The following is a 24,864-nucleotide window of genomic DNA, read 5'->3' on the forward strand; positions in this document are numbered from 1 at the left end:
TGTCAGGACAGGAAGCAGTATTTCAGAGTTTCCGGAAGCTCCCTCCCCTCCAGAGAGAGACAGAGGTTTTAATCCCCATTTAGACACCTCCAACAGAGGCTCCTCTGGAAGAGATAAGCAGTTTTCCCCAGGTCACAGGAAAGTCAGGAATGGCTCCAGATGACTCTGCTTGCTTCCTCTGCTTCTCTTTCCCTTCGAGAGGAAAAAAAAAGCATCTTAACTTGGGTTTACCGTGGAATTTTAAAATTCCCTACACAAATCAGCAAATAGAAGAGGTAATTTTTGTACTGTGCACATGAATGAGACTGAGCTGAGCATAACACATATCTGTGTAGCCACTTCTTGGCTTGAGAAGTTACAGGCACAATTGTAATTGTTACACACACTGTGGAGCTTCAGCTAGTCCCACCTCCCATCCATCCCATTTGCTGCTTCCTCCCCAAGAGGTGACCTTTATTCTGAATGTCACTGCCTTGCAGGTTTGTATATATCTATTTCCTTAGGCGTGTCATCTAGAAACAGTAGAGTATTACTGTTTGTGGTTTGGAAAAGTGTTCTGCTTGCATTCATGCAGTATATGTTACTTTGTATGGTTTTGAATTTATATAAAGTAGTGCTGTATTATGCATTCTGCTGTAACTTGCTTTTTTTTTTTTTAAGCTCAACATGTTTTGAATCTTTTTTGGCGGGGGAACCCATGTAGCTACTTCATTGAAACTGCTTTATTTGTGTTCTCTCATTTGTAAATACTCTACAGCTGATTTACCCTCCTGATGAACATTTGCGATTCAATTGACTACAACTTCTCTCTGGAACAAGTCCTTTGGCAAGCCTGCCCTGGCCATAAGCTGCATACCTTGGGCTGGAATAAGCAGGTGGAGGAGTTGCACATATTTGCATTTACATGGCTGTACTTCAGCATCATGCCCCTCACTCACACTCCTGTCAGGAGCAGCCCTTGGTGTTTGGTCAAACCTTTGCAGGTTCCACTCACATCACTTTGGTGGAGCTTAGTTTAAAATTAGTGCACTTCCTAACTTACCTACCTTATCAAACGACTCTTGTTGCTGTCCATAGGCAGTGAAGTGGATGAGTGATGGGAACAGCCGTGCATTTTTTATTCTGCTGACTGCCTCAGAGTAAGGGGAGGTCCATGAAGTGCTGGGGATGGGGGTAGACGTAGAGGAAGGCTTGGGCTGACTGGCTGTGGGGGTGATGCTGTTAAACCTTTCTGAGAATTCAATATTCCTCCTTGTGCTTCCCACTCGGGCTGGCACTCCCCCTTCCTTGGTGGCTCCGCTGGGTAGGGTTTATCAGTTCCCTAAATGTGCCTGGCCCTTCCAGAGATCACTGCAGGCAGCAGTCTCTCCCAGATTACCTTCCGTAAAAGGAGAAGGTGGCTGCCTTCTGCAGTTGGTAAGACAGAAATCTGAGGTCTTCAGCCCAGCCCTCTGCAAATAGGAGCTGAGCAGGAAATGGGCTTGCCTGCTGGGGTCACAAAATCCATGCTGAGACCTTCAGGGTGCCTTCCTGGGGTATTCAGCCTTTTAAAGTGCCACCGATCACACCTGTCACAGCCTGGGAATGTGCTGTAGGCTGTAGCTTGTTTATGCCCCACCTCCCTGGGGGTGGGTCCTACCGCCATTTCCCATGCCACTCACATAGGAAATGGTGGAGTCTGCGTCCAGAACCATCAAGTTTGACTGAGCCCGTGCGGAATAGCTGTAATTCCCGTAGCAATAAACTCACTATTTTAAAGTGCACAATTCAAGTTCAGAGGTTTCTAATCCGGTTCACAAGGCCCTCATAACTATCAAATTCCAGAATGTTTCCTTCACCCTCCTAAAAGAAATCCTGTCCCAGTAGGAGCCATTCCCCATCTTTCCCTCCATCTAGCTCCTGGCAGCCACTAATCTTACCTTTGTAGGATTTACCTCTTCTGGGCATTTTCTGTTAATCTATAAATGTGATATTATAGCATGAAGTTTTCAGGGTCTGTGCTATAGTGTGTCTGTACTTTTTTTTTAAACAAATCAAACTAGGTCAAGTTGGATGGACTTTAGTGTCTTTTTTTTTAAAAGATTGATTTATTTTTATTACAAAGTCAGATATACAGAGAGAGGGGGAGAGAGAGAGAGGAAGATCCTCCGTCCCATGACTCACTCCCCAAGTGAGCGCAACAGCCGGTTCTGTGCCGATCCGAAGCCAGGAACCTCTTCCAGGTCTCCCACACGGGTGCAGGATCCCAAAGCTTTGGTTTGTCCTGGACTGCTTTCCCAGGCCTCAAGCAGGGAGCTGGATGGGAAGTGGAGCTGCCGAGAGAACTGGCACCCATCTGGGATCCCGGTGTGTTCAAGGCGAGGACTTTAGCCGCTAAGCCACTGTGCCGGGCCCTAGTGTCTTTTTTTTTTTTTTAAGGTTTATTTTATTTTTATTGGAAAGTCAGATTTATAGAGAGAGGGAAGAGACAAAGATCTTCTGTCTGCCGGTTCACTCCCCAAGTAACTGCAACAGCGGAGTTGCACTGATCTGAAGCCAGGAACTTCTCTGGGTCTCCCTAGTGGATGCAGGGTCCCAAGGCGTTGGACCGTCCTCGACTGCTTTTCCAGGCCACAAGCAGGGAGCTGGATGGCAAGTGGAACATCCAGGGCATGAATCAGCACCCATATGGGATCCTGGTGGTGCAAGGTGAGGATTTAGCCATGAGGCTATTGTGCCAGGTCCAGTTGGTTGCTTTTTATGGCTGAATAATAAAACTTAGTTATTTAAAACAGTTTGAGTTCTAGTTCATATGATGTTATGATATTATTATGCGTTATTTAAAACAGTTTGAGTTCTAGTTCATATGATATTATGATATTACGCGCAGCTAATTCCTGCAACCTGGTTCTTTACTGTGAGCTAAAAACACCAGACGCAACAAGGTATCTTAGGAGGTTTATTCCAGCCAGGCAGGAACCAGGGTGGTGGTGGGGAAGGTGGTGGTGGAGATCAGCAGGAAAAGGGGAAGGGAGGCCGGAAGGAGAGGCAGAGACACATCTGGGGTCTTTTTTTCTGCAAGGTGTGGGGGGCGGGGATTGGGAGGGATTGAGGGCAGGCCCCAGGGGATTGGTGCCTGCAGGTGAATGCTTAGGGATGATTGGTGAGTGGGCAGGGTTGGGGAAGGGACTGGAAGATTGGGGGTGGGAATGCCAGGTTACATCTGATTGGTGGATGGCTAGACTGGCGCGAATTTCATGAGGTGTGAGGAAGAGGAAATGGTGCCATGTCCAGGGTGGGATATTTTGTATAACTCCTTACAAAAACCCCACTATTTCTTTGTGCCAGGTTCATCCATTTGGTTATTTTTACCCATTGATTCTTAGGAATAATGCTGTCGTATCTCCTGGGTATCACTCTAGGAAGCCATCCTCTCAGACGTCACAGGGGTGAAGTGACTGGCAGGGGACACCTCATAGCTCTTGAGTAATGGGGACCAGAAACTTGCACCTCGTTCTTTTCCATCATCCCACAATGATTGTCTGGTTTGCTAATGTGGGTGGGGAAGCAGGTTTGAATGGGGAGGCTTTTATGTATGTTTGTCTGTCTGTCTGTGGGGGGAAATGATGGGGCTGACTGAGCCAACTTGAGGATCCCTCGCCCCTGGCCCCTGGGTCCTCAGTGACTTATTCCTGCCCCATACGAGCGCTCTGCCTGCTGCTTGCCCATCCACTGAGGTCACAGGTGGTCATGTTGTGCCCAGATTGAGATCCTCAGAAATCACCAGGAGTCTAGTCAATCCACATGCACAAGGATGCTTGGCATGTCCAAGTTTGGGTTCTTGGTTGAGAGTAGGCAGCTGGCAGACTGACTGGCTGACCTGCCGGGACCAACACCCTTTACTGGAGTGTGGCCCCGAACAGCACATTCAGCAGGGTCTTTATAGGGGCAATCCATAATAGCTTGAAAAGGGGCAGTTCACAATAGCCTGCAAGGTGAGGGGAAATACCACACATTCCCTACCTATCTTGGCTGGACAGCCCATGCCTCCAGCAACTAAGATAATCACCCACTTAATTACTTGAAGTCACCAGTGAAATAACCAGACTTGGGTGGGCCTTGATTCATGAGAATTGGGGCCTATCAGTGCTAAAGGTCACATAGGCCGTTTGGCCTGCAAGCTTACAGTTTCTTAGTAGTGATGAGCCATGAACAAATGGTTGGGATTTTGATACTGAAGTTCCTCAGTCAGTGTGCTGGAGGAGTCCCTTCTGCCTGTGAAGGAAGTTGGTCATTTGCAGTGACTTGTCTGGGGCCTTGTCCTTGTTTTCAGATTTCTCCCTAGTCCCGCAGCCCCCATCTTAGAGAGGGCTGCCTGCCAGTGGAGGGCAGGGCTCCTTATAATGCTCGCTTCATCCTGTCTGGTCATGCTGTGAGCTGCCATCAGTTTCATCCATTGAGTGACATGTGGGGTCTGCCTTCCCTCTTGTGATTCAGCCATACCTCGTTCCCCTGATGTCTCTAGGTTTTTAGCAGAGACCCCATCTTACTGATACAGACTTCCCCACAAGATCCTGGATATTTTGCTAGGTGCTTAGTGGGTTTGGGTCCTTCCAGAAGGTGAGTTGGTAGGAATCTCTTCTTCCTGCCTCTTACTGAAGCCCCAGGGAGGGTGGGGGAGAATGGAGGCAATCTTATAAGGGGAGGGGGTTGCAGAAAACATGGAGGCCAGGATGGGGACGGGCCTCCCTGACACCTGTGGGTGTCTTTCTCATATGTACAATTACTGGAGCTGTCATCTGGGGCTTCAGAACCAAAGTACCGATGCTTGTCACTCCCCCCAGATGTCCCCTTGGCATTTAAGGAAGCAGCAGATGCGACACCTATCCCACCTGCCGAAAAGTGTGTCTGCAAACATTAAGACACAGAGTTTGAAGGATGAAGCCTGCCAGGTTCCCGCAGGCCACTGCTCTTCCACCCACATTGTCATGGCCTGTTTCTCCAAGTCTTCACTTGCTGTGAAGACTTATCTTGAAGAACTTCTTGCATCCTTGTGTTTTTCTTGCGTGAGTCTGGTGCTCGTTTTGGGGCTCCAACTGTGAACCCAAGGTGTGCAGGAAAGGGCTTCTCCTGGCAGCATGTTCTGTCATGCAGTGTCCTCTCAGTGGATACTGTGTGCCCGGAGCAGCACAACCCCACGTGGCTGTTGTGTGATCCAAAGGGGGCAGATCTGATTTCAGAAATGCTAAGTGTGAAATCCACACAGGTATTCCCAACCTTGAGGTATGGAGAGAAAGCAAGGGCTCATTTACAATTGTTTAGTGTTAATTGTGTGTTGAAGTGCTGTTTGGATATACAGCATTAAGCAAAATACTAAAGTAAAGTTCTTGTGTTTTTTCTTTTAATGTGGTGACTAGAAAATTTATTTTTTTAAAAGATTATTTATCTGAAAGGCAGACTTATGGAAGAGAGAGGTCTTCCATCCACTGGTTCACTGCCCAGATGGTGGCATTGGCTGGCGTAGGCCAAAGCCTAGAGCCCTCTCTGGGTCTCCACGTTTTTGAGGCAGGGATCCCAGCACTTGGTCCATCTTCTGCTTCTTTTCCAGGCATGCTAACTTGGAGCTGGTTCAGAAGCAAGTAAGCTGGGACCCGAACCCATGCCCATACTAGATCTTGGTATGGCAGGCAGTGGTTTAACTTGCCGCACCACAGTGTTGGTCCCTGGAAAACTGAAAGTCTCTTTGTGGCTTGCACTGTATTCTCTTTGTGTGAAGTTTGGACTAGGGCACTGCATTAAAAGCAGTGGCTGCCTGTGGATCCTCAGGCCCCAGTTTCCTTACCTGCAAGGCAGGGAGGCTGGAGTCTCTTAGAGGCCCTGCAGCTTGTACAATGATGCTGAGGGGTCGTCCAGCTCTCTTGGCCTCAATTATCTGTCAGATGGGGTAAGCCATCCCAGATTGGCCGTCTTCTGGATAAGACGTAGCAGAACTGTGAGCCTGGCCTTTGCTGTGAACTGTGGGACCCCCATGTCCGTGTGGCCTGGACTCCTGTGCCTTGATAGTTGAGGGCAAGGGGTCAGTTTTCAGTCTTACTGCCTGTGCTGACAGGTACAGGCACATGGAGGAGTGCCCAAGATCACAGAGGGAGGTTGGGTTGTCACAGGGAAGGCAGACCTGTCTGCTAGCACTCCAGAGCCCCCCCTCCTTCCTCTGGTCTGCAGGGATCCAGACTTTAGGAGCTGTGAGACTGGAGGCTTGCCTGTCCCAGATCCTGGGCAGGGAGAAGGCAGAGAATCAGCCCGTTGTTCCTGTCCCGCCACATTCCAGGACTGCTGTGTTCCCCTTGAGGGACCTGGAACCTCCTGTACTCTTAGCAAGTTCAGGGCTGGGCTATGCTTACCAGCCAGAAAGCTCCTGTATGTAGGTACCAAGGTCACCAGGAGGACCCTGAGTGTGACTTCAGAGCCTCACACTGGTCTCCCAGTAAGAGGGATCTTGGAGTAGGGGAAGGGAACGGACTGAGTTTGGAGTTCCAGCTGTAGCTGCTCTGATGGCTGGGTGGTTAACTGCAGAACCCCATGGTCCCTTGTCGTAAGATAGTGTGGATGAAGTGTCCTCACGAGTTGTGCAGACTTGGCGTTCGTGTTCTCCATCCTAGAAGCTGAGCTTCCTCATCAAGAGTGGGAATCTCACTCAGAGCAAGTATTTGGTAACACCTGCCAGTAGTTCTGGCTCTGTTAATGCACACTCTGGGAGGCCATAGTGATGACTCAAGTCGTTGTGACCAGCTCTGGCTGTTGTGGTCATTTGGAAAGTGAACCAGTGGATGGGAACTCTGTCTGCTTTTCAAGTCTATAGATGAGCGATCAGGATCTCCCTCCTGACTGGTGTGAGTTCTCAGATGTGTAAATAAGCCACCTGGGTAGTCCATGTTCATGGAAACAGCCAAGATTCACAAGCACAGACATCATGACCAGCGAGCCACTGGGACAGCAGGATGGAGCTGAGGAAAGAAGCTGGCATGGGGGCAATCTCCCCAGCATGGTGTTTGTGCATTCCCAGGGACATGGCTGTCTGCTTTGGAGATATTCACAGGCATGGGGTTTATTTTTCTGAATGCATTAGGAGGCTGCCATAGGAAAGTGAGGGAAGAAGGAATAACTGCCTGGGACTCAGCCACAATTCAAAAGGAGAGAGAAAGAGAGGCTGGGGAGAAGGGCTGGGCTATTCGGCGAAGAGTCCTGCCTTGGCCTTATCTGAGCCAACAACCCTCTAAGACCTCCCACCAGTGGCCTCCCACCCCGCCCAGCCCAGCCCAGGAGCACACAGAGGGCCCTGGAGGACATGGCCCCTGCCCTACTGGCACTCATGAGCTAGCTGGAGGCCTGCACCATGTGCGTGTTCCTGCAACCTCCAGGAGAGATACCTCCCACGCTGTGTCCCTTGGATCTGCAGTGGACACTTGGGGCCAAGGGGATGCTGAGGAGAGGCACAGACCGTGTGGGTGGGGCACATCATGGCAGGTGCACTGGACAAGGTGAGTTGGAAAGAGGGGGTGGAGGATAGAGAGTCCAGCGAGTGGTAGCTCTGGCACAGATCTGGGGCTACTGTTGGCTGGCAGTTGGATAGGGTGGGGGGCATCCTGAGGGGACCTCCCTAGGTCAGAGGTCTTGCTTGTACCCACGTTGCTCCTCCCGGTTCAGAGATGGGCTGCCAAGAGCACAGGAGAAACTTGTTTCTCCTGCTGGCACCCAGCACTGAGGTGCCTGGCAGCTGAAAGAAGCCACATGCAGAAAGGGGAGTCCGGAGGCCCTGGCTGGTGCAGGCCATCTGGAGTCTCTGACTGAACCAGGCTTTTAGCCAGCTGCGGCTTTTGAACTTCTTTCCTTAGACTAGGTGAGAGAGGAAAAGAACAGGCAGGCAGCTTGTCACGGGCCTGGTTCCGGAAGTAGGCAGCAAGGCCTCCCACGTGTCTCCCCGGCACTACATGCTCTCAGCAGGCCTGGCGGTGGGGGTTGGGACACGCGGCTTTCACTCTAATGCCTCCCATGCTCTTGGCTCCCATATGGGCTCTCTGGGCTGAGAGGAAGGAGTACAGGGTTTGGGGAGCGAGCATGGTGCCTGCCCCACCAGATCCCCACTGGATAGCGGGTCACTGTGGCCCACGCAGGAACCTCCCAGCCTTGGGACCTTGGAAGTAATGTTGTCCACCCTACTTCTGTAGACTGCCCTGGGCAGCAAAGGGAATTCTTTTCCGAGCACAGTTCTAAGAACAGACCCACTTGATGCATGGCAAGGCTAAGGCACCATGAGACCAGCAGAGCCAGAGTCAAAGGCGGGTGTCTTTGGGGCCCTTTCTGTGTCTGCCGTGAAAGCAGGTGGGGTCCTGAGGGAATCTTAGGTGAAGTTTCCAGTGCTTATCTGAGGGGCATTTGCCAGAGTCAAACCAGAAACCTTTTATGTTGTAAATCACTTAAAATTGTTAATTTTGTTTGTTTTAAAAGAGATAGAGATAGAGGAGGGTAATCTTCCAATCTGAAGCTAGGAGCCAGGACTTCTTCCAGTTCTGCCACATGAGAGCAGGATCCCAAGCACTTGGGCCATCTTCTGCTGCTTTCCCAGTCACATTAGCAGGAACCTGGATCAGTCGTGGAGCAGCCAGGACTCAAACTGGTGCTCATATGGGATGCCGATGCCATAGATAGAGGCTTATTAACCTATGCCATAGCACTGGCTCATGTAATTTTTAAAAAAGAGCAAAATTAAAAAACTAATTGTGTGTGTATATGTGTGTGTGTGTATGTGTGTTTAGGTATAAAAATAGCCCTAGCACATAAAGCTATGATAGTAGGAATTTGCTTAAGGAGATTGGGGGAGGAACACTTCATTTTTTAAAAAAATTGACAATCTTTTCTAAAGATTGACAATCTTTACATAGTTAATTGAGGCACAAAGGGTCAAGGGCTACAGGAAAGTGGGTAAGACTATTGTTTCCACATTATTGCTTTTTTTTTTCCTGTATCTGGGGAAAAGGGGGAGATAAAGGGAGAAGCCCCTCCCAGCCTCCCACCCTTCCCAGGTCCTCAATGTGGGGCATGTTCCGAGGGTCTTGCTCAAGTGGTTTTGATAGTTTGACAGTAATGAATTGCTGCCAGTCTCGCCATTCCAAGTACAATGAAGTTGCTGCAGAATCCACTGGTTGATATAGTCCATCTTAGAGTCTCCCTTTGCCCAGATTTTCACTGCCAACATATGGCTGGGGTAGTTGATTGATTTGTTCTGTCCTCTGTTGTGGTGCCAGGTATCCTCGGCAAGCTCCAATGTACTGCCATATCCTCCATGTGCTTTGGGTATGCTGACCACTGCTCTGTCTGAGCCTCTGAGGAGGCTCGGCTCTGGCATTTGCACTCCATGGCAGACCATGGAACCTGCACTTCTTTTCATGATTGGGATTCTGAGTCTGGCAGTTCGAATGGGGAGATCCCCAAAGAAACTTTGAGGTGATCCCAGACCAGATTCTTGTGTGTGCTTGCCAGTACAGGGCCCGGCACAGTCCATCACCTTAATCTGCTGGTGGCTGCAATTGCTGGGTCAGTTCTGTTTCCAGGGTGTTGCAGTCCAGCCTGATTCTGCCCACCACACACTCAACCCTCACACAAACCAGTAGGAGCTGCAGCCTAGTCTTAGCGGCCCACAATAACCCCCACCAGGCCTGCCCCATGCCCTGCTTCCTGTGCTTGCTTGTATGTAGCGCAGACTTATCCAGTCTGACCTACATCCCATTCAGCTCTTCTACATGTCAGTGGGCATTGAAGCCTGGTTCAACCCAACAGGGCCCACTAACCAACCCACGTACATACTGGTGGGCGCTGTTCTGTCCAGCCAGGTTTGCCCCAGTCATGGTTTTCATGCTCTCCAGTGGGAATGATAACCCAAGAGGGAGGTGCCCACTATTTCCTTCTTGGGCCCACTCCCAGATCATGCACTTTCCAGGTGGTTCTGCAATTTGACAGAATTAGCCCCCAGTGCCAACATCTGCCAGCTTATGCTATGGCAAAGGCCAACCAACTCTTACCCATTCTGATTTATGCTTATACCAGTAGAGACAGTCAACCAAGCCTGGTTCTTCCCTGATCTGGCTCACATGAGGCCCACAGGTGTTGTAGCCCTGCCCAGTCTGTTCTACCCCCATCCTAACTCATGTTCTCCTGTGGGTGAAGGGAACACTTAATTTTTACTTTTATGTGTTTGTGCATTACTTGAATTTTTTTGGTGGCAAGTATATATTGCTGTTGTTAATAAAATAAATCTGCATCTTGAAGGGGTTTTGCTAGAATCTTTGGTTTGCCAACTTGCTTGGCACCCTGCTGCCTACTTTTAGTTTTCTACAGAATGGGTTAGTAGCATTTGCAGTAGATGCTGTTTTAGGCATTTAGGTGAGAAGAATAGGAGGCTGGTGGTTATGCCACTAGGCAGGGGTGCCAAGGGAGGAGGTGACACAGAATGCTTTGTTGTTTGGAGCATGTTGTTAGGAACCTCCCGACGGTCTTCTCATGGCACCACTGCCTCCATCTTAGCAAGTGAGGGAAGCGTAACTCAGGCTGAGTGGCTTATATCAAGTTACCCAGGTAGTGAACTGGTGTATTCTAGCCCTGAGCCTGGCCCTGGTTGTCCACAATCCCACGCTCTCCCTACTCTGTGGGGGAATAATGACCGTGTCTAAGGAAAAGCCCTGAATGATGGGTTTAGGAAGCCTGGCTCTGAGGCTCAACTGCCACTTACAGACCCTGTGATCCCATGTGAGTCATGGCTTTGTGCTTTCCGCTCTTACTAAAATGCAGGTAATGAGATCTTTCCTGCTTGCTGTACTGGCTTGTGGGGGGCAGGAAGGGTGAGAAAGGGTGGGCACTAACTCAGCAAAGCACCTATGTTGTGCTCGGGATGCAGCATCTGTGGGCTCCTGCTGTCTTTCCATGAGGTACCATTGGGATCACACAAGGTGGATCATCCTGAAACTCATGGACAGTGCATATTGGGGAAAAGCTATGCATGGATTATCAAACGTTTTTGCACCCAAACTGACCTTTTCGTTTCACCTCCATGAGCTTTTGGAAAAGCTCCCATAAGCAACAGGGCAATGTGTGGCCAGCAGAGGCATGCACAAATGGGAGTGCTGACCACCGCCGAGGACACTCACAAACACATGGGGACCCCGCCTTGCCTTGGCCTTTCTAGGAGAGAACCCAGGATCTGAGGCCATGGCCCTGCCCTACAGCTGGTGTCCCTGGGCTTTTGCCACCAGCTCTCTGTCTGTCCAGGCAGCATCTTATTCTGCAAAGTTCGTTTCAGAGTCCTGGGCGCAGCAGCTTCCATCTCACTTGCTGTTCTCCCCTATCCGTGCCTCAAGAGGGAGTGGACCGGGCCCAGCGGTGTAGCCTAGCGGCTAAAGTCCTCGCCTTGAAAGCCCCGGGATCCCATATGGGCGCTGGTTCTAATCCCGGAAGCTCCACTTCCCATCCAGCTCCCCTGATTGTGGCCTGGGAAAGCAGTTGAGGACGGCCCAATGCATTGGGACCCTGCACCCGCGTGGGAGACCCGGAGGAGGTTCCAGGTTCCCGGCTTCGGATCGGCGCACATCGGCCTGTTGCGGCTCACTTGGGTAGTGAATCATAGGATGGAAGATCTTCCTCTCTGTCTCTCCTCCTCTGTATATCTGGCTGCAATAAAATGAATAAATCTTAAAAAAAAAAAAAAAAAAAAAAGAGGGAATGGACCAGAGAGACAGTGATGGTTTCCATGGCTGAACCCCTTCTGCGGAGTTACCTATGGTTCTAACACCTCCTACTGCGGCTGGCTCGCTCACCTGGGCATGTCTAGACTTGAAATTGTGCACTCCTGGGAGCAGGACGTGGACCTGGGTTTGGGTGCAGACATGTTTGGGGTTAGCCTGGTGCCAGGCTATTGGGTTCCCTCCTGGGTAGAAAGCTCTGGGCCAGGCTCTGCTCCCTCTGCGGTTAGGGATCTGCCTCCTCTGGGGTCCAACTTTGGGAGCTCCAGGGCGCTCTTGGTTCCCAGAAGGACAAGTATCTGGATAAAATTTGGGCAAGAGTGTCCTGGGCAGCCAGCCTGGTCTTACTGCACAGGAAGGACTATCTATCTCCCTTCAGGGGGTTATGGAAATGGTCAGGTCCTGGATGTGCGGGAGGGAGTCTCATGAGTCTCATGTAAGAGTTGGCAGGGCACAGTCTGCCATGGGGCATCTGGTGGCTGGCCCTGGCTTCCTCCCAGTCTGCCCGAATCATCTGTGCTTATGTCAGGGCCCCGCTTACAGCAGCAAAGGGTCCAGGAGTTCCAGATGTTCTATAGGTGGAGGTTTGGGGTAGAAGCTGCCCAGAGTAGGTGTGGTACTAGGCCCTACCCACCCTCTAGTGTGGGCCTGGGCTAGGGGGCTGGAGGGATTCTGGGCACCAGTATGTGCCCAACATGGCGGTGGCTTGCAGACAACCTCCTGAGTAAGGAACAGGCTGGTGGAGATGAAAGAGGGGAATGGGGGAAGGGAGACAGAGAGAGAGAGAGAGAGAGAGAGAGAGAGAGAGAGAGAGAGAGAGAAGGGGCCTGGGAGGGAGAAAAAGAGGAAGAGATCTAGAAAAGTCCCAGGACAAAATAGGCCTTGGGGGATCCCAACTGCAAAGACTGGCCAGCCTTTCTTGCTAGTTTCCTGCGAAGTGTGGAGATGCAGGAGTGCCTCCTTCATGCCCTCTCCTCCACTACCTCCTGCTCTCAGTCTGCCCTTTCCAGGAGGCCAGGAGTGGCCCAGCCGGGTGCCAGCAGGGCTGGTCTGACCAAGGGTAAAGGCCTAGTGCTTGGCCAGCTGCTAGGTGCCCAGGGAATTTCCTACAGGTGTCTCAGGGCGTGCTTTCCTCCATCAGTTCCAGCTGCTTAAAGGGCCATGCAGTCTGTGGGGTAGGTGTCACCTGGTCCAGCATGGGCTGAGCATGCACGCTGGATCAGCTGACCTTCCTGGCCTGCCAAGGATCTGCTGAGGGAAGAGGGGGCTTCCCTCCCTTGTTCCCATTCATATGAAGTCCGAGAAACCCGCTTCAGCCATAGCTCTGCCCCAGTTGTACCCCAGTCCTGACCTCAGTTTCCATGGCCCTTCCGTGAGAGGTTGCAACCCCACTGTGACTTATGAATCCAAACAAGAGACGTCCTCCCCACATAGAAACTGGTGGCAGAAAGTGGGGCAGATGTTTTCTGTTACCCCAGTTTGCTTTTGCATTTGAACTTCATGACTCTGGGATGTCCTGAAATAATCAAACTTCTCTGATCAGTGTCTGCATGCTGCACTGCCCTCAACTTGGCACAAACCTTTTCTAGAAGCTTCTCTGTGCAGGTGGGAAACCTCACGACTTTACTGCCCTCCCTCTGCACCGTAGGGGAGCCAGGTTTCCCCTGGAGATGGGGGTGATGTTGTGGAGGAGCCTTTGACCCCCAAGGTACAAACTTTCATGCCCCTTGCTGTGTGGGGCCTTGGTTTCTGCATCCGTAGAATGGGGGTCAAGAAACCCGCCTCCCCAACCCCAGCAGCTGAAATGACGGGCTGCATGTGGAAGCACTTGATAATGCCACAAACCACCATATAATTAGAAAGTCTGACCCCGGCCTCTGGCTTTATCAGAATTCCTCCTTTGTGCCAGGCGGTTGGGTAGGTTCCAGAGGTCTGTTCTGCGTGTTTCCTGCCCCAGGGGGAAGTGCAGGCTGACACTCACAGTGCCACTGGTGGAAGGGAGGGTGATTGTCAGACATGTCTGGGCTGGACACTGTGGTGGCAGCACAACTCTGGGGGCAGTGATCGTCTTGCTGGCCCTTTGCTCTTGCCCCCTGCAAGCAGTTTGTCTTTCAGAAGCACCATCTTGCCATCCACCTCTGGCCAAAGCCATTTCAGTTTCTGCTTGTGTGGCTGCTTAGGCCCAGCATGAACTGCAGCTCATGACCATCCTTGTAGTCACCTTGCCTCTGCTTGATGCATTTTGCATTCTTTACTGCTCATTGCACAGACCACCCTCTCTTGCTTTGACTCTCGCAAGCTCCAATTTGTTCCTGGACACACTCTTAGCCTTGTTCCTGTGACTGCTGCACCACTGCCCTTCCACCAGACTGAGGGCTGCTGGTCCCCTGTGACCAGTCCCAGGAGTGGAACACAGCGTATTTTCCTCCCCGCATTGTGATGCTGGCAGCTTCTATTCTAGCACTTGGTGGTTTCCGGCCTGTCTTTGTCTGAAGAGAGAGGAAAAGGTAGTGGGATAGCAATTGAAATCAGGGCCAGGGACCAGCAGGGCCTTGGTGGGGAGCACCAGGCATGGAGGCCAGTGTGAAGGGGCTGCCAGGACAAAGATGTGCAGAGGGACTTTTTGTGTCCTTGAGTTGGGACATTCAGCTACCTGGAAAAGAGAGCATGAGTTACTGTTCAGAAGTGAAATCAGCGTCCAGGGCTTTCCAGCTTCACCGGGTCATAAATCTGCCTCTCCATGTGCTGGGAGCTGGCTGCATGCAGGGCTGCACGTCGGGCACCCAGGAGGTCAACCCAGGCACCAGGAGATCCAGGGGAATGGAATGCAGACACGGTCCACCAGCTCCCTCAGCCTGATGGGCTTGGTCATTGTCAGAAGGAGGTAACATTTGATCAAAACTGTGAAGGGGAGATTTGGATGGCCGGGGAGAGAAGGGAGGCCATTTCAGGTTGAGGTGACAGCAGTGGGAGAGGCAGGGTGGCAGGCAGAGGTAGCTGCATCCTTATTGGGGTGGGCAAGGGAGCAGGGCCATGAGTTGATCAAGGTTGCACTTTGGTTAATGCACCTGGAGTAGAGAGGGTGGGTTTGCGGAGAGACTGAAGCTGGAAAACCATTGCGGTGGTTGAAGCACTTGGTGGTCAGGCATGTGGCTCTGGGCTTTCCAAGCTGCAGAGTGGTAGAAAGAAGGCCCAGTAAGAGGAAAGGACTTAACAATGCATGTGGAAGAGCAGTGCTTGAGGACAGGTGTCTAGACCTGTGCCAGGCAAAGCAGATACACAGCAGACGCTTCCAGAGGGAATAATTGGGAAGGTACTGTGAAGAGCAGCTTGTGACAGCCAGTGGCGATGCAGGAGGCCCAAGGTTGGAAGCCTGGTAGCTTCAGGAACATGGGGCATCCAGGAAGAGAAACAGGTTGGGTTGGCTTGGGTGTGGTTCTGTTTGGAGTCCCTGGTACACACAGATCCTGTACATGGGTGTGGGAGTCCAGGGGTCATTTCCAACAATCTCGAGGGTGGCATTGAGGTCTCTCTGTTCTGAGCCAGACCTCCATCCTCTGAAGGGCTCTGGCCTTGTGACTACCATTTGTACCTTCCTGAAAGTCATGCCCATGGAAGTTTACCAGCCTTACCAGCTCATGAACAGGTGATGCTTGTGGAGTGCTTGCAGTGTTCCCAGCTCAGCTGTAGCTCATCTGACATCACGAGCTCCTGTGAATGGGCCCGATTATTGGCTTAAGTTTGCACTAAAATCCACTGGGATTTAAACCTAGGTGTCTGGCCCTGGAGTCCTCATTCTTTTATATATTTATTTATTTTAGAGATTTATTTTGTTTTTTATTTGAAAGGCAGAGTTACAAAGAGAGGAGAGACAGGGTGATCTTTCCTCCACTGGTTCACTCTCCCTAAATGGCTGTAATGGCCAGGGCTGGTCTGCAGCCAGGAGGCTCTTCAGGGTCTCCCGTGTGTTCAGGGGCTCAAGGACTTGGGCCAAGCTCTGCTTGTTTCCTAGGTGCATCAGCAGGGAGCTGGATCCAAAGTGGAGCAGACCAGACATTAAACAGCACCTATTGGGGATGTTGGTTCTGCAGGCGGCACTTTGCCTACATCTCCGACCCCTCCATGTAATCATTTCAGGCTGGGAAGGACAATGAAGATGTGCAGTGCCTTTGGATGATGAGGAGCCCCGGGGCTTCCAGCATTTTCCAAGTCTGCTATAGGCACCATGGCTGCTGGAAGTCACGTGACCTCCCGTGTATTCTTTGCCAGTGTCTGCTCCAGTGCCCGCAGGAATTGGCCTGCCTTGATCAGGCAGGAACCTGCCTAGCTCTCTCCTCCCCAGCCTGGCTGGAGCTGCTGTGACCTGCCTGTGCCTCTACCTCACTCTGCTTGCTTCTTGCCCTTTTCCCCAGATTGACAAGTACCTCTATGCCATGCGACTCTCCGATGAGACCTTGATAGATATCATGGCTCGCTTCAAGAAGGAGATGAAGAATGGCCTCTCCCGGGATTCTAATCCAACAGCCACAGTGAAGATGTTGCCAACGTTTGTAAGGTCCATTCCTGATGGTTCAGGTGAGTCTCTCACCCAGAGATGGGGAACTGAGGGCTGAGTGCTCTGGGCAGCTCTTCCAGCTTTCTTCTGTTCTTCATTCACTCACTCACTCCTTCACTTAGTGTTCTATCCACTTGGTCTCCCATCTACTCATCCATTCTCCCATGCACTCATCCGACACTGTCCGTCTGCAGGGCATCTGGCAGATGCCATGCGCTTATGTTGTTGCACCACGGCAATAACCTGGTTGCTCGGCTGTGTAGTGCCTCGTGGCACTCAGTGCAGGGTTGGTGGTATCGCACCTGCTGTCTGGGTTGCCCTTCTCTCTCCTGAGTGTGAACAGCTCTGGAACAATGAAGCAATCATTTCAAGCAAGTCTCCTTTAGTGTACCAATGTCTCCCTATCCTTCCATACCTAAATAAGTCATCATCCTTGGTGGCCAGGTAGGCCTTAGGCTCAGAGTAGGGGATTCACGTTTCTGTTTGAACAGATTTCATTGATGCTGAACAGAGAGCCGGGGCAGGATTTAAAAAGAATCCTCTCAGTCTGCTTGCTCCCTGCGACTTGGAGGCATGTCTGTGCCTCTTCCCCGACTCCAGGAGTGGCATCAGTCCCTGCCTTGCAGAGGGGCAGTGGGAGCCCAGCCAACCCCAGCTGCTGGGTTGCAGAGGTGGGTGTGGTGCCCGCTGCAGCTCCACACAGACCCAGGGACTTGCTGACGGGAGATCCTCTGAGAGCTATGTTCCAGGCTGTGGCTGGGCTTCCTTGGGAGGCATAGCATTTGGGAGAATGTTGTTTCTCCTGGGGTGGTGAGTGTGTACTTCATGAGTAAGATCCTTGCATGATCCTGCTGTCCCTTCCCTGCCCTGGAGGAGCTGGGGGAAACAATGATTGATATCTCATTAAAGTGCCTTGAAAGCAGCCTGCACGGCCAATGCCAAGCAGAGCTACCACAGCTGTAGTGGCCACTTATGAACCTTGGTCCAGGGACAGCCTGCAGGACAGGTAGCCTCCATGGGGAAAGCTCTCCCGGTCCTGCTGCCATCTCCCAAGCCCAGGGTGCCACTCGGACATGGACAGAGCGAGTATACTCTGATGGTTGTTTGTTGACGAGGCCCCGATACTTTGCCTCTTTGGCTTCCCTTGGGGGCTAGTTACCTAGCTTGAAATTGTTTTTTAAAGATTTATATATTTTTATTAGAAAGTCAGCTATAGAGACAGGAAGAGAGGAATATCCTCCATCTAATAATTCATTCCCCAAGTGGCTGCAGTGGCCAGAGCTGCACCAATCCAAAGCCAGGAGCCTCCTCTGGGTCTCCCACGTGGGTGTAAGGTCCCAAGGCTTTGGGTTTTCCTCCATTGCTTTTCCCAAGTCATAAGCAGGGAGTTGGATTGGATACAGGGCTGCCGGGATTAGAACTCATATGGGATCCCGGTGCATGCAAGGCTAGGACTTCAGCTGCTAGGCTACCAAGCCAGGCCCTGACTTGAGCTTTTAAAGAACTCCTGAAAAGAGTGCCAGCCACCAGAGGGCACAGAGTAGTTCTGTGCCCACTCCCAGCCATGGGATGAGGAATGGGAGGGGAATGGATGTGGGTATGGGCAGTCCCTGGGAGAGTCTGTCTGGCTTGGGTCACTCTGACCCCCACATGCCTGGTTTCCGGGCAGCCACACAACTGATGGGATTGAGAGTCTCCTGTTGTGAGCCAAGGCAACCGGTCACTGTAGCCCATTCCTTAGGACAAGGTTGGGGACTCAGGTTTACTTTCTGAGCCCCAACAGCGGACACCAAAGGCCTGAATAGTCCGGCAGGAGAGAAGCTGCTTGCCCTGGTTGGTCTCAGCACAACCGTCTTGTCCCTGGCCTCGGCTACTGTCCTGCACCTGTTCTAAGACACTCATCCTGCTTGTGCCGTGCAGCTTGGGGAGAGCTGTTGTGAAGTTGCTACATGGTTTTTCTGTTCTTGTTGCTCTTTCTCTGAGGACAGGGGTCCTCTAAAAGGTGTGGACCTCGTACAGACAGGCCTGTGGGGTTGCATCCTGGGCACCTGCCTGCACTAAGCCTCATCTTTGATGCGGGGGATAGGGCAGGTGTTGAGGGCCCTTTGGAGGTACCATCTGGTGCTGAGAGCTCAGGGCATGGGGAGAGGGAAGTGAAACCAAAGTCCCCCACTACAGGGGCCCATCCTCCCTGTACAGAGAGCCTGGCTGTTCCTGTACTCGGCACCTCATTTCTCCCACCCGGTACCTCTCCCATGGGTCAACGTCCCAGGGCTGTCGTAACAGAGGGCCACCAGCCAGGTGGATCTAACAACAGAAACATGTTATCACACAGTTCTAGAGGCTGGAAGTCTGAGACCAAGGATTCTTCAGGATCATGCCTTCTCTGAGACTCTGGAGCCTTCCTCTGGCTTCTGGCTGGGGCCACCTGTTGTCCTGGCTATGCCTCACCCGCAGCCGCGTCACGTGGCCTCTCTCTTCACATAGGACCTGGGCTAGAGGCTGCCATAATGATTTACCTTTTTTTAAGATTTATTTGAAAGAGTGACACAGAGATCATCTATCCCCTGGTTCATTCCCCCAACGCCCCCCAGAGCCAGGGATAGGTCAGACTGAAGCCTGAGGCCAGAAACCCCACCGAGGTCTACATCGGGTAGCTGGGAGTTGTGTACCTGGGCCATCCTACCCCACCTCCCTAGGTGAAGTAGCAAGAAGCTGGATCAGAAACAGAACATCTGGGACTTGAATCGGCACTCCTGTTGCAGGCAGCGGTGTAACTTGATGTACCACAAGACTAGCATCCAGCCCATTCCTAACGTTCGTGGGTGGGCCCATTTCATGTGCCCTGAGTCCCCCACTGTGCTTGGAACGGCCCCTATGGCCACACAGATTTTGACCTTGATGCCAAGTCTGATCTACTTGACTTCTGATCTGGTCTTTGCCCCTCACCTGCCCCTACTGGGCACCTTGGCCATCCAGGACTGAACCGGGCTCTGGGCGTCACCAGGATATGGGTCTCCCTAGGAGGAAGTCCCTGATGAGACTCTGTAGTGTTAATCACCGCTTCGCTGCGTGGTAATTAGTCAGCCTCAAAGTTAGCAGTAATCCCAAAGCACAGGAGCAGTGCTGGAGCCGCCCTGAAGGGAGCTGCTGGGAGATACACCCCCGCCTGCCGGGTGCTGGTGGGCTTGCCAAGGTTGAGGGAGAAGCAGGGGCCTTGCCTGTCCTATCGGCCTTGGCCCTGGCCTGGACGCCAACTTGAGAACCTGCTTGTTTTTCCAGAAACGATTGTGAAAGCATCTGATACAGACATCTGATGACACATCAGTCTTAACTTTCCTCCCTCTGGACATGAATTATGAGGGTTTTTTTTTTTTTTTCCCTATTCTAGAGTAGATCCTACATTAGATTTCTAAAATACTTATTTGAAAGGGAAAGTGACACAAAGGGAGAGACAGACAGAAAGATCAACCTCCCATCTCCAAATGGCTGCAATGGCTGAGGTTTGAGCCAGATTGAAGCCTGGAGGCCAGAACTATATCCGGGTCTCCCTTGTGGGTGGCAGGGACCCAAGTACTCAGGCCATCTTCCCTTGCTTTCCCAGGTGCATTAGCAGAGAGCTTGATCGGAAATGGAGCAGCCAGGACTGTGACCTGGCACTCTGGTATGGGATGCTGGCGTCACAGGTAGCAGCTTAGCTCACTGTACCTACCACCCCACCAGCAGCCTCAGTACATTAATTTTTAAGCAAAACCCTGAAATGGCTTTAAGCTGTTATGAATGCTTTTGAGATGGAGAAGGTGTGAATAATAGATGAAAAGCAGAGAGGATTACAGCCTTCTGACACGGGTGCCTTAGCTAGACAAGCCCCTCCTCAGTCCTCCTCGTCCCTGGGGATGGCTGCACCTCTGGGTACAGCTCCTTGGAAGACCTTGCTGGCTTGGAGGCTTGTTTGTGGGACCTCTCCCTCCTCCTCTTCCCATTTATCCCTAAGGATGTTGCAGGTGCTAGTGGAACTGGGTAGTCAAGTGAGGGCATATAAAGTAGGACATTTCCTTGTTTATGCCTCACAGGTTTTAGCATGGAATTGGCTAGAAGTACACCATGATCTTGCAGAGCAGAGTCAGGGCAGGGCAGGCACAGCTACTCCTGAAACCTGAATGTACACAGTTCTGCTTGCCAGCCAAGGGAAGACAGGTACCTCCCTTCTCTTCCTGAGGCATTTGAGCAGCTCCCAGCCTTCTTATTGGGAAGGATTGCTGGGTTACCTTATAAATTTTCTGCATGTATGAGCTCTTCAGAATGTCTTATGCTCTAGCTGGGGTTTTTTAAAAAATGAATTATTGGAACCAACATGGTGGCATAACAGGGTAATCCTCTGTCTGCCAATGCTAGTATTTCTTGTGGACTCCAGTTCAGGCCTGGCTGCCCCACTTCCATTCCAGCACTCTGCTATGGCCTGGGAAAGCAACAAAGGATGTCAAGTCCTTGGACCCTCATGCCTATGTAAGAAACCAAGAGCAAGCTCCTGGCTCCCAGCTTTGGATCAGCTCAACTCTGGCTGTTGTGGCCATTTGGGGAGTGAATCAGTGGGTGGAAGATTCTGTCTGTAAAATAAAAATAAATAAATATTTTTTTTTTTTGAAGAAATTTTTTATTTGAGAGAGGAAAACAGAGAAAGAGCTCTCTCCCATCTGCTGGATCATTCCCCAAATGTCCCCTGTTGGTGCTGAACCAGGTCAAAACCAGGAAGCTAGAACTCCATCTGCGTTTTCCCTGTGGGTACCAGCGACTTAGTTACTGGAGTCACCTACTGCCTCTCCAGGAAGCCGGAGTGGAGAGCAGAGTGTAGACTTCTACCCAGGCACGCTGGTATGGGGTGTGGACACCCACTGTGCTAAGCACCCATGTCCTAGTGGGGCTTTTGGTGAAGGCATAGACGTGTCAGTGAGTGTCCGGCTGGCAGACAGGAGGCAGCACCCTCATAGCTCCTGAGTAGTAAAGGTAGGCACTTGGTGGAGACTGGGGTTTTGTTTGCTCTGTCCTGGGCAGGCCGCCACTTGAGAGAGACATCTGTCCAGTGTTTGTTCTCCACTAATTGCCAGTGCTAATAGGCTATGTTAGAGAGTGAAGAGTAGCCAGGGGCCCTTCAGATATTAGTGTAATGAGCTTTCGCTGTTTAGCGGCTCTCCTGGCCGCTGTGGAAATGGGAAATAGATAAAGAAGTGGCAGGTGGAGGCCTCAGGAGCAGGAAGGTGGTTTGGGATCAGAGTTGAAAAGAAAGTAGGAGAGCAACCCAGTTGGCTGCAGAACTGAAGTTAACAAGTACATAAAGCAAAACCCTGTGTCCCTGGCTGGATCCCCGCCTCTGCTGCTCTGGGAACTCCTTTCCACTTGCTCATCTGTAAAGTGGGCCTGACAGTCCCATAAGGCTGTCATCGAGGTGTTTCCTTTGGAAGTCCTTTGGAAACCACAAGTCACTGTCATTATTGTAATTTCCTGACTTTACTGGGACTTTTAGGAAGAAGCCTTTGCTCACCAGTGCACTTAGGGGACCATGCCTGTCACAGCTATCTGTGTCAGCATAGCTCCCCTGAAGGAAGCAGCACAATGTTTGTGAATCCACAGGCATCTCGGCAATGTTAGAGGTGAGGGTGATGGGGCACCAAGCCCAACTGTGTCCCCCACCCCATCCAAGCCAGTCAGAATGTGGGGTCCCATGCAGGTTGCAGTGACCCTAGAGCTCTGCATCTGAGATAAAAGGGGCCGTAAAAACACCCTTGGTTCAGGAGAGCAAGTAGGTATTTGGGGACCACATTCCTGAGTAAAGAATATTGAACTTAGGAGCCTTGAGGTAGCTGAAAAAAATCCAAGTCAAGTCAGTTTAAGCAAAAGAGAAAATTCTAGGCTCTGAGAACTGCAAGTGCAGTTGTCAGTTGGTGTCTGTGTCCAGGGAGTCATCTGTCTGTCAGCCCAGCTGTCCCTGGCTTCGTGTGTGGGCCCCCTTTCCTTTAATGGTGATGCAGACACTGTCTGCAGCCCCAGGCAGTTCCAGCCTGGAGCAGACTCTGTTCCCCACAGAACCAGCGCCTGCATTGGAAAGGGCTGTGACTGACAAACAGGAGTCAGGTGTCCTTCCTGGGCAAGCCTCAGTGTCTGAGATAGGTATCCCTGGTTGCCCCTGAGTCAGGTGCTTGAATCACAGGTTGGTCTCTCTGGCGCCTCTAGCAAAGGGGTCAGCCATACCCCCGGCCTCTTGGACAGAACATGGGAAGTTCATTGCCTAATGAGATACCAGACATCCCATGATATTGCCCAAGGTCTTGTTGCCCCTAGAGAAGTCATCTTGGACATGCCTTTTAGAGGAGAGAAGCCAAAGGACTGTGTGTTGTCCCAGACAGTTTTTGATTTATTATTATTATTATTATTATTATTATTATTATTATTATTATTTTATGTTAATGATCTTTACATTGTTGATTAGGGCTCAGGGGTGAAGGGCTACTGGAAAGTGGATAAGACCATTGTTTCCACATTCTCTTTTTTTCTTTGTGTATCTGGGAGAAGGGGTTGGGGGATAAAGAAAGGGAGAAGCCACACCCAGCCTCCCAGCCATCCCAGGGACCCCAATGTGGGGCATGCTTCGAGAGCACTGCTCAAGTGCTTTCGATAGTTCAGCAGTTCCGAACTGCAGCCAATCTCGCCATACCAAGCACAATTAGATTTCTCTAGAATCCATCTGGCTGACAGTTCACCTTAGAGTCTCTATTTGCCCAGCTATTCACTGCCAACACTTGGCTGGGGTTATTGATTGATTTGTTCTGTCCTCTGTCATGGTACCAGGTGTCCTCTGCAAGCTCCCATGTACTGCCATATCCTCCCTGTGCACCTGTATATGCTGTCCACTGCTCCGTCTGAGCCACTGAGGAGGCTCAGCTCTGACACATGCACTACACGGTCAGACCATGGAACCTGCAGTTCTCTTTGTGATTAGGGTTCTGAGTCCAGTGATTGAGTTGGGGTGAACCCCAAAGAAACTTCATCTGAGGTGATCCCAGACCTGATTCTTGTGTGTGCTTGCCAGTACAGGGCCCGGCACAGTCCATCGCCCCAATCAGCTTATGCACATATTGGTAGTTGCCATTGCTGGGTCAGTTCTGCCTCCAGCCCTGTCTTCTACACAAACGAATGGGTGTTGCAGTCGAACCCGATCCTGCCCACCACATACCTGACCCTCACGCAGTCCAATGGGAGCTGCAGCCTAGTTGGAGCAACCTGCAATAACCCTCTCCAGGATCACCCCCTGCCCTGGTTCCTGTACCTGCCAGTATGTACAACAGAATGGTCTAGTTTATCCCACATTCTATTTAGCTCTCATACATATCAGTGGGCATTGAAGCCTAGTTCAACCCAACTAGCCCCACTACACAGCCCAGACACATGCCGGTGGATGCCACTCTCTGTCTAGCCATGTCTGTCCCAGTCCTGGTTCTCGTGCTCACCAGTAAGAGTGGCAAATCAAGAGGGTGGTGCCCATTGTTTCCTTAATGAGCCCACTGCCAGTCCCAGGTCATGCACTGTCCAGGTGGTTCTGCAGGTTAACTTGACAGAATAGCTCCCAGTGCCAGCATCTGCCAGCTGATGCTGCAGCAAAGCCCAGCTAACCCACACCCACTCTGGATTATGCATGTACCAGTAAGTACAGTCTGACCAGCTTGGCTTGTCCCTGGTCCAGCTTACATGCAGACCTACAGATGTAGTAGCCCTGTCTGATCTGGTCTGCCCCTATTCCAACTCAGCTTTCCAGTGAGAGCAGTGGTGCAGCAGGGAAGCCCCATGCAACCTCCCTTCTGACTTTGTCCCCTCCCCTCCGGGTCTCACGTGTGCTGGTTATGTGTTGCAGCCCGCTGTGGCATAGCCGACCTCAGCTTGGCAATTGTCAGTGGGTGCTGTAGATTGGCCTAGCCCAACCCAGCCCAAATTCTAGCTCACGCTGGTGGGGCTGCAACCTAACCCAGCCCAGCCTGTACCCAGGCCCAGCCCTAATGTGTTGTGACCAAACCCAGTCCAACCCACACTCCATTCTGGTGCTCAGGTTCACCAGCGGGTGATGTGAACTGGGCTAGACTGTCACATCTACTGGTTTGTATGAGCCAGGGATGGGAGCAGACTCAGCAAGGACAGGTTCTAGCACCCACCAGCGAGAGTTGGAACTGGCGGCAGGCCGGGTCAGTTCAGGCTACAGCATACAAAGGCAAAGGTCATGACAGGTGAGGGATTATGCCAAGCTGGGTTTGATCAACCACTGACACATGTTAAGATCTAAGGCTGGGAACAGGCCTGCTTGGGAAGCTGAGGGGACACCCTGGCTGGATTATGGTTCCCACTGGTCAGAGCGGGGGCCGTAGTGGGAGCTGCATTCTGGTCTGGATATGGTTGCAGGTTTTTTTTTTTTTTTTTTTGAAGATTTATTTTATTTCTATTGGAAACTCAGATATACGGAGAGGAGGAGGAGAGAGAGAGAGAGAGAGAGAGAGAGAA

The 24,864-nt window shown here is 51.4% G+C and overlaps 1 protein-coding gene across 3 annotated transcripts in view; it reads left to right on the top strand.

Moving 5' to 3' along the window:
- The window catches only part of HK1 (hexokinase 1), a 90,915-nt gene that overhangs the window by 33,883 nt on the left and 32,168 nt on the right, over positions 1-24,864 (top strand). For all 3 annotated transcript variants that reach the window (XM_058672048.1, XM_058672050.1, XM_058672049.1), the window contains one exon: positions 16,181-16,343. In XM_058672048.1, coding sequence (XP_058528031.1) covers positions 16,181-16,343 — 163 coding nt within the window. The remainder of the gene's footprint in view (positions 1-16,180; positions 16,344-24,864) is intronic.

Source organism: Ochotona princeps, chromosome 13, assembly GCF_030435755.1.
Source record: "Ochotona princeps isolate mOchPri1 chromosome 13, mOchPri1.hap1, whole genome shotgun sequence".
Taxonomy (NCBI): domain Eukaryota; kingdom Metazoa; phylum Chordata; class Mammalia; order Lagomorpha; family Ochotonidae; genus Ochotona; species Ochotona princeps.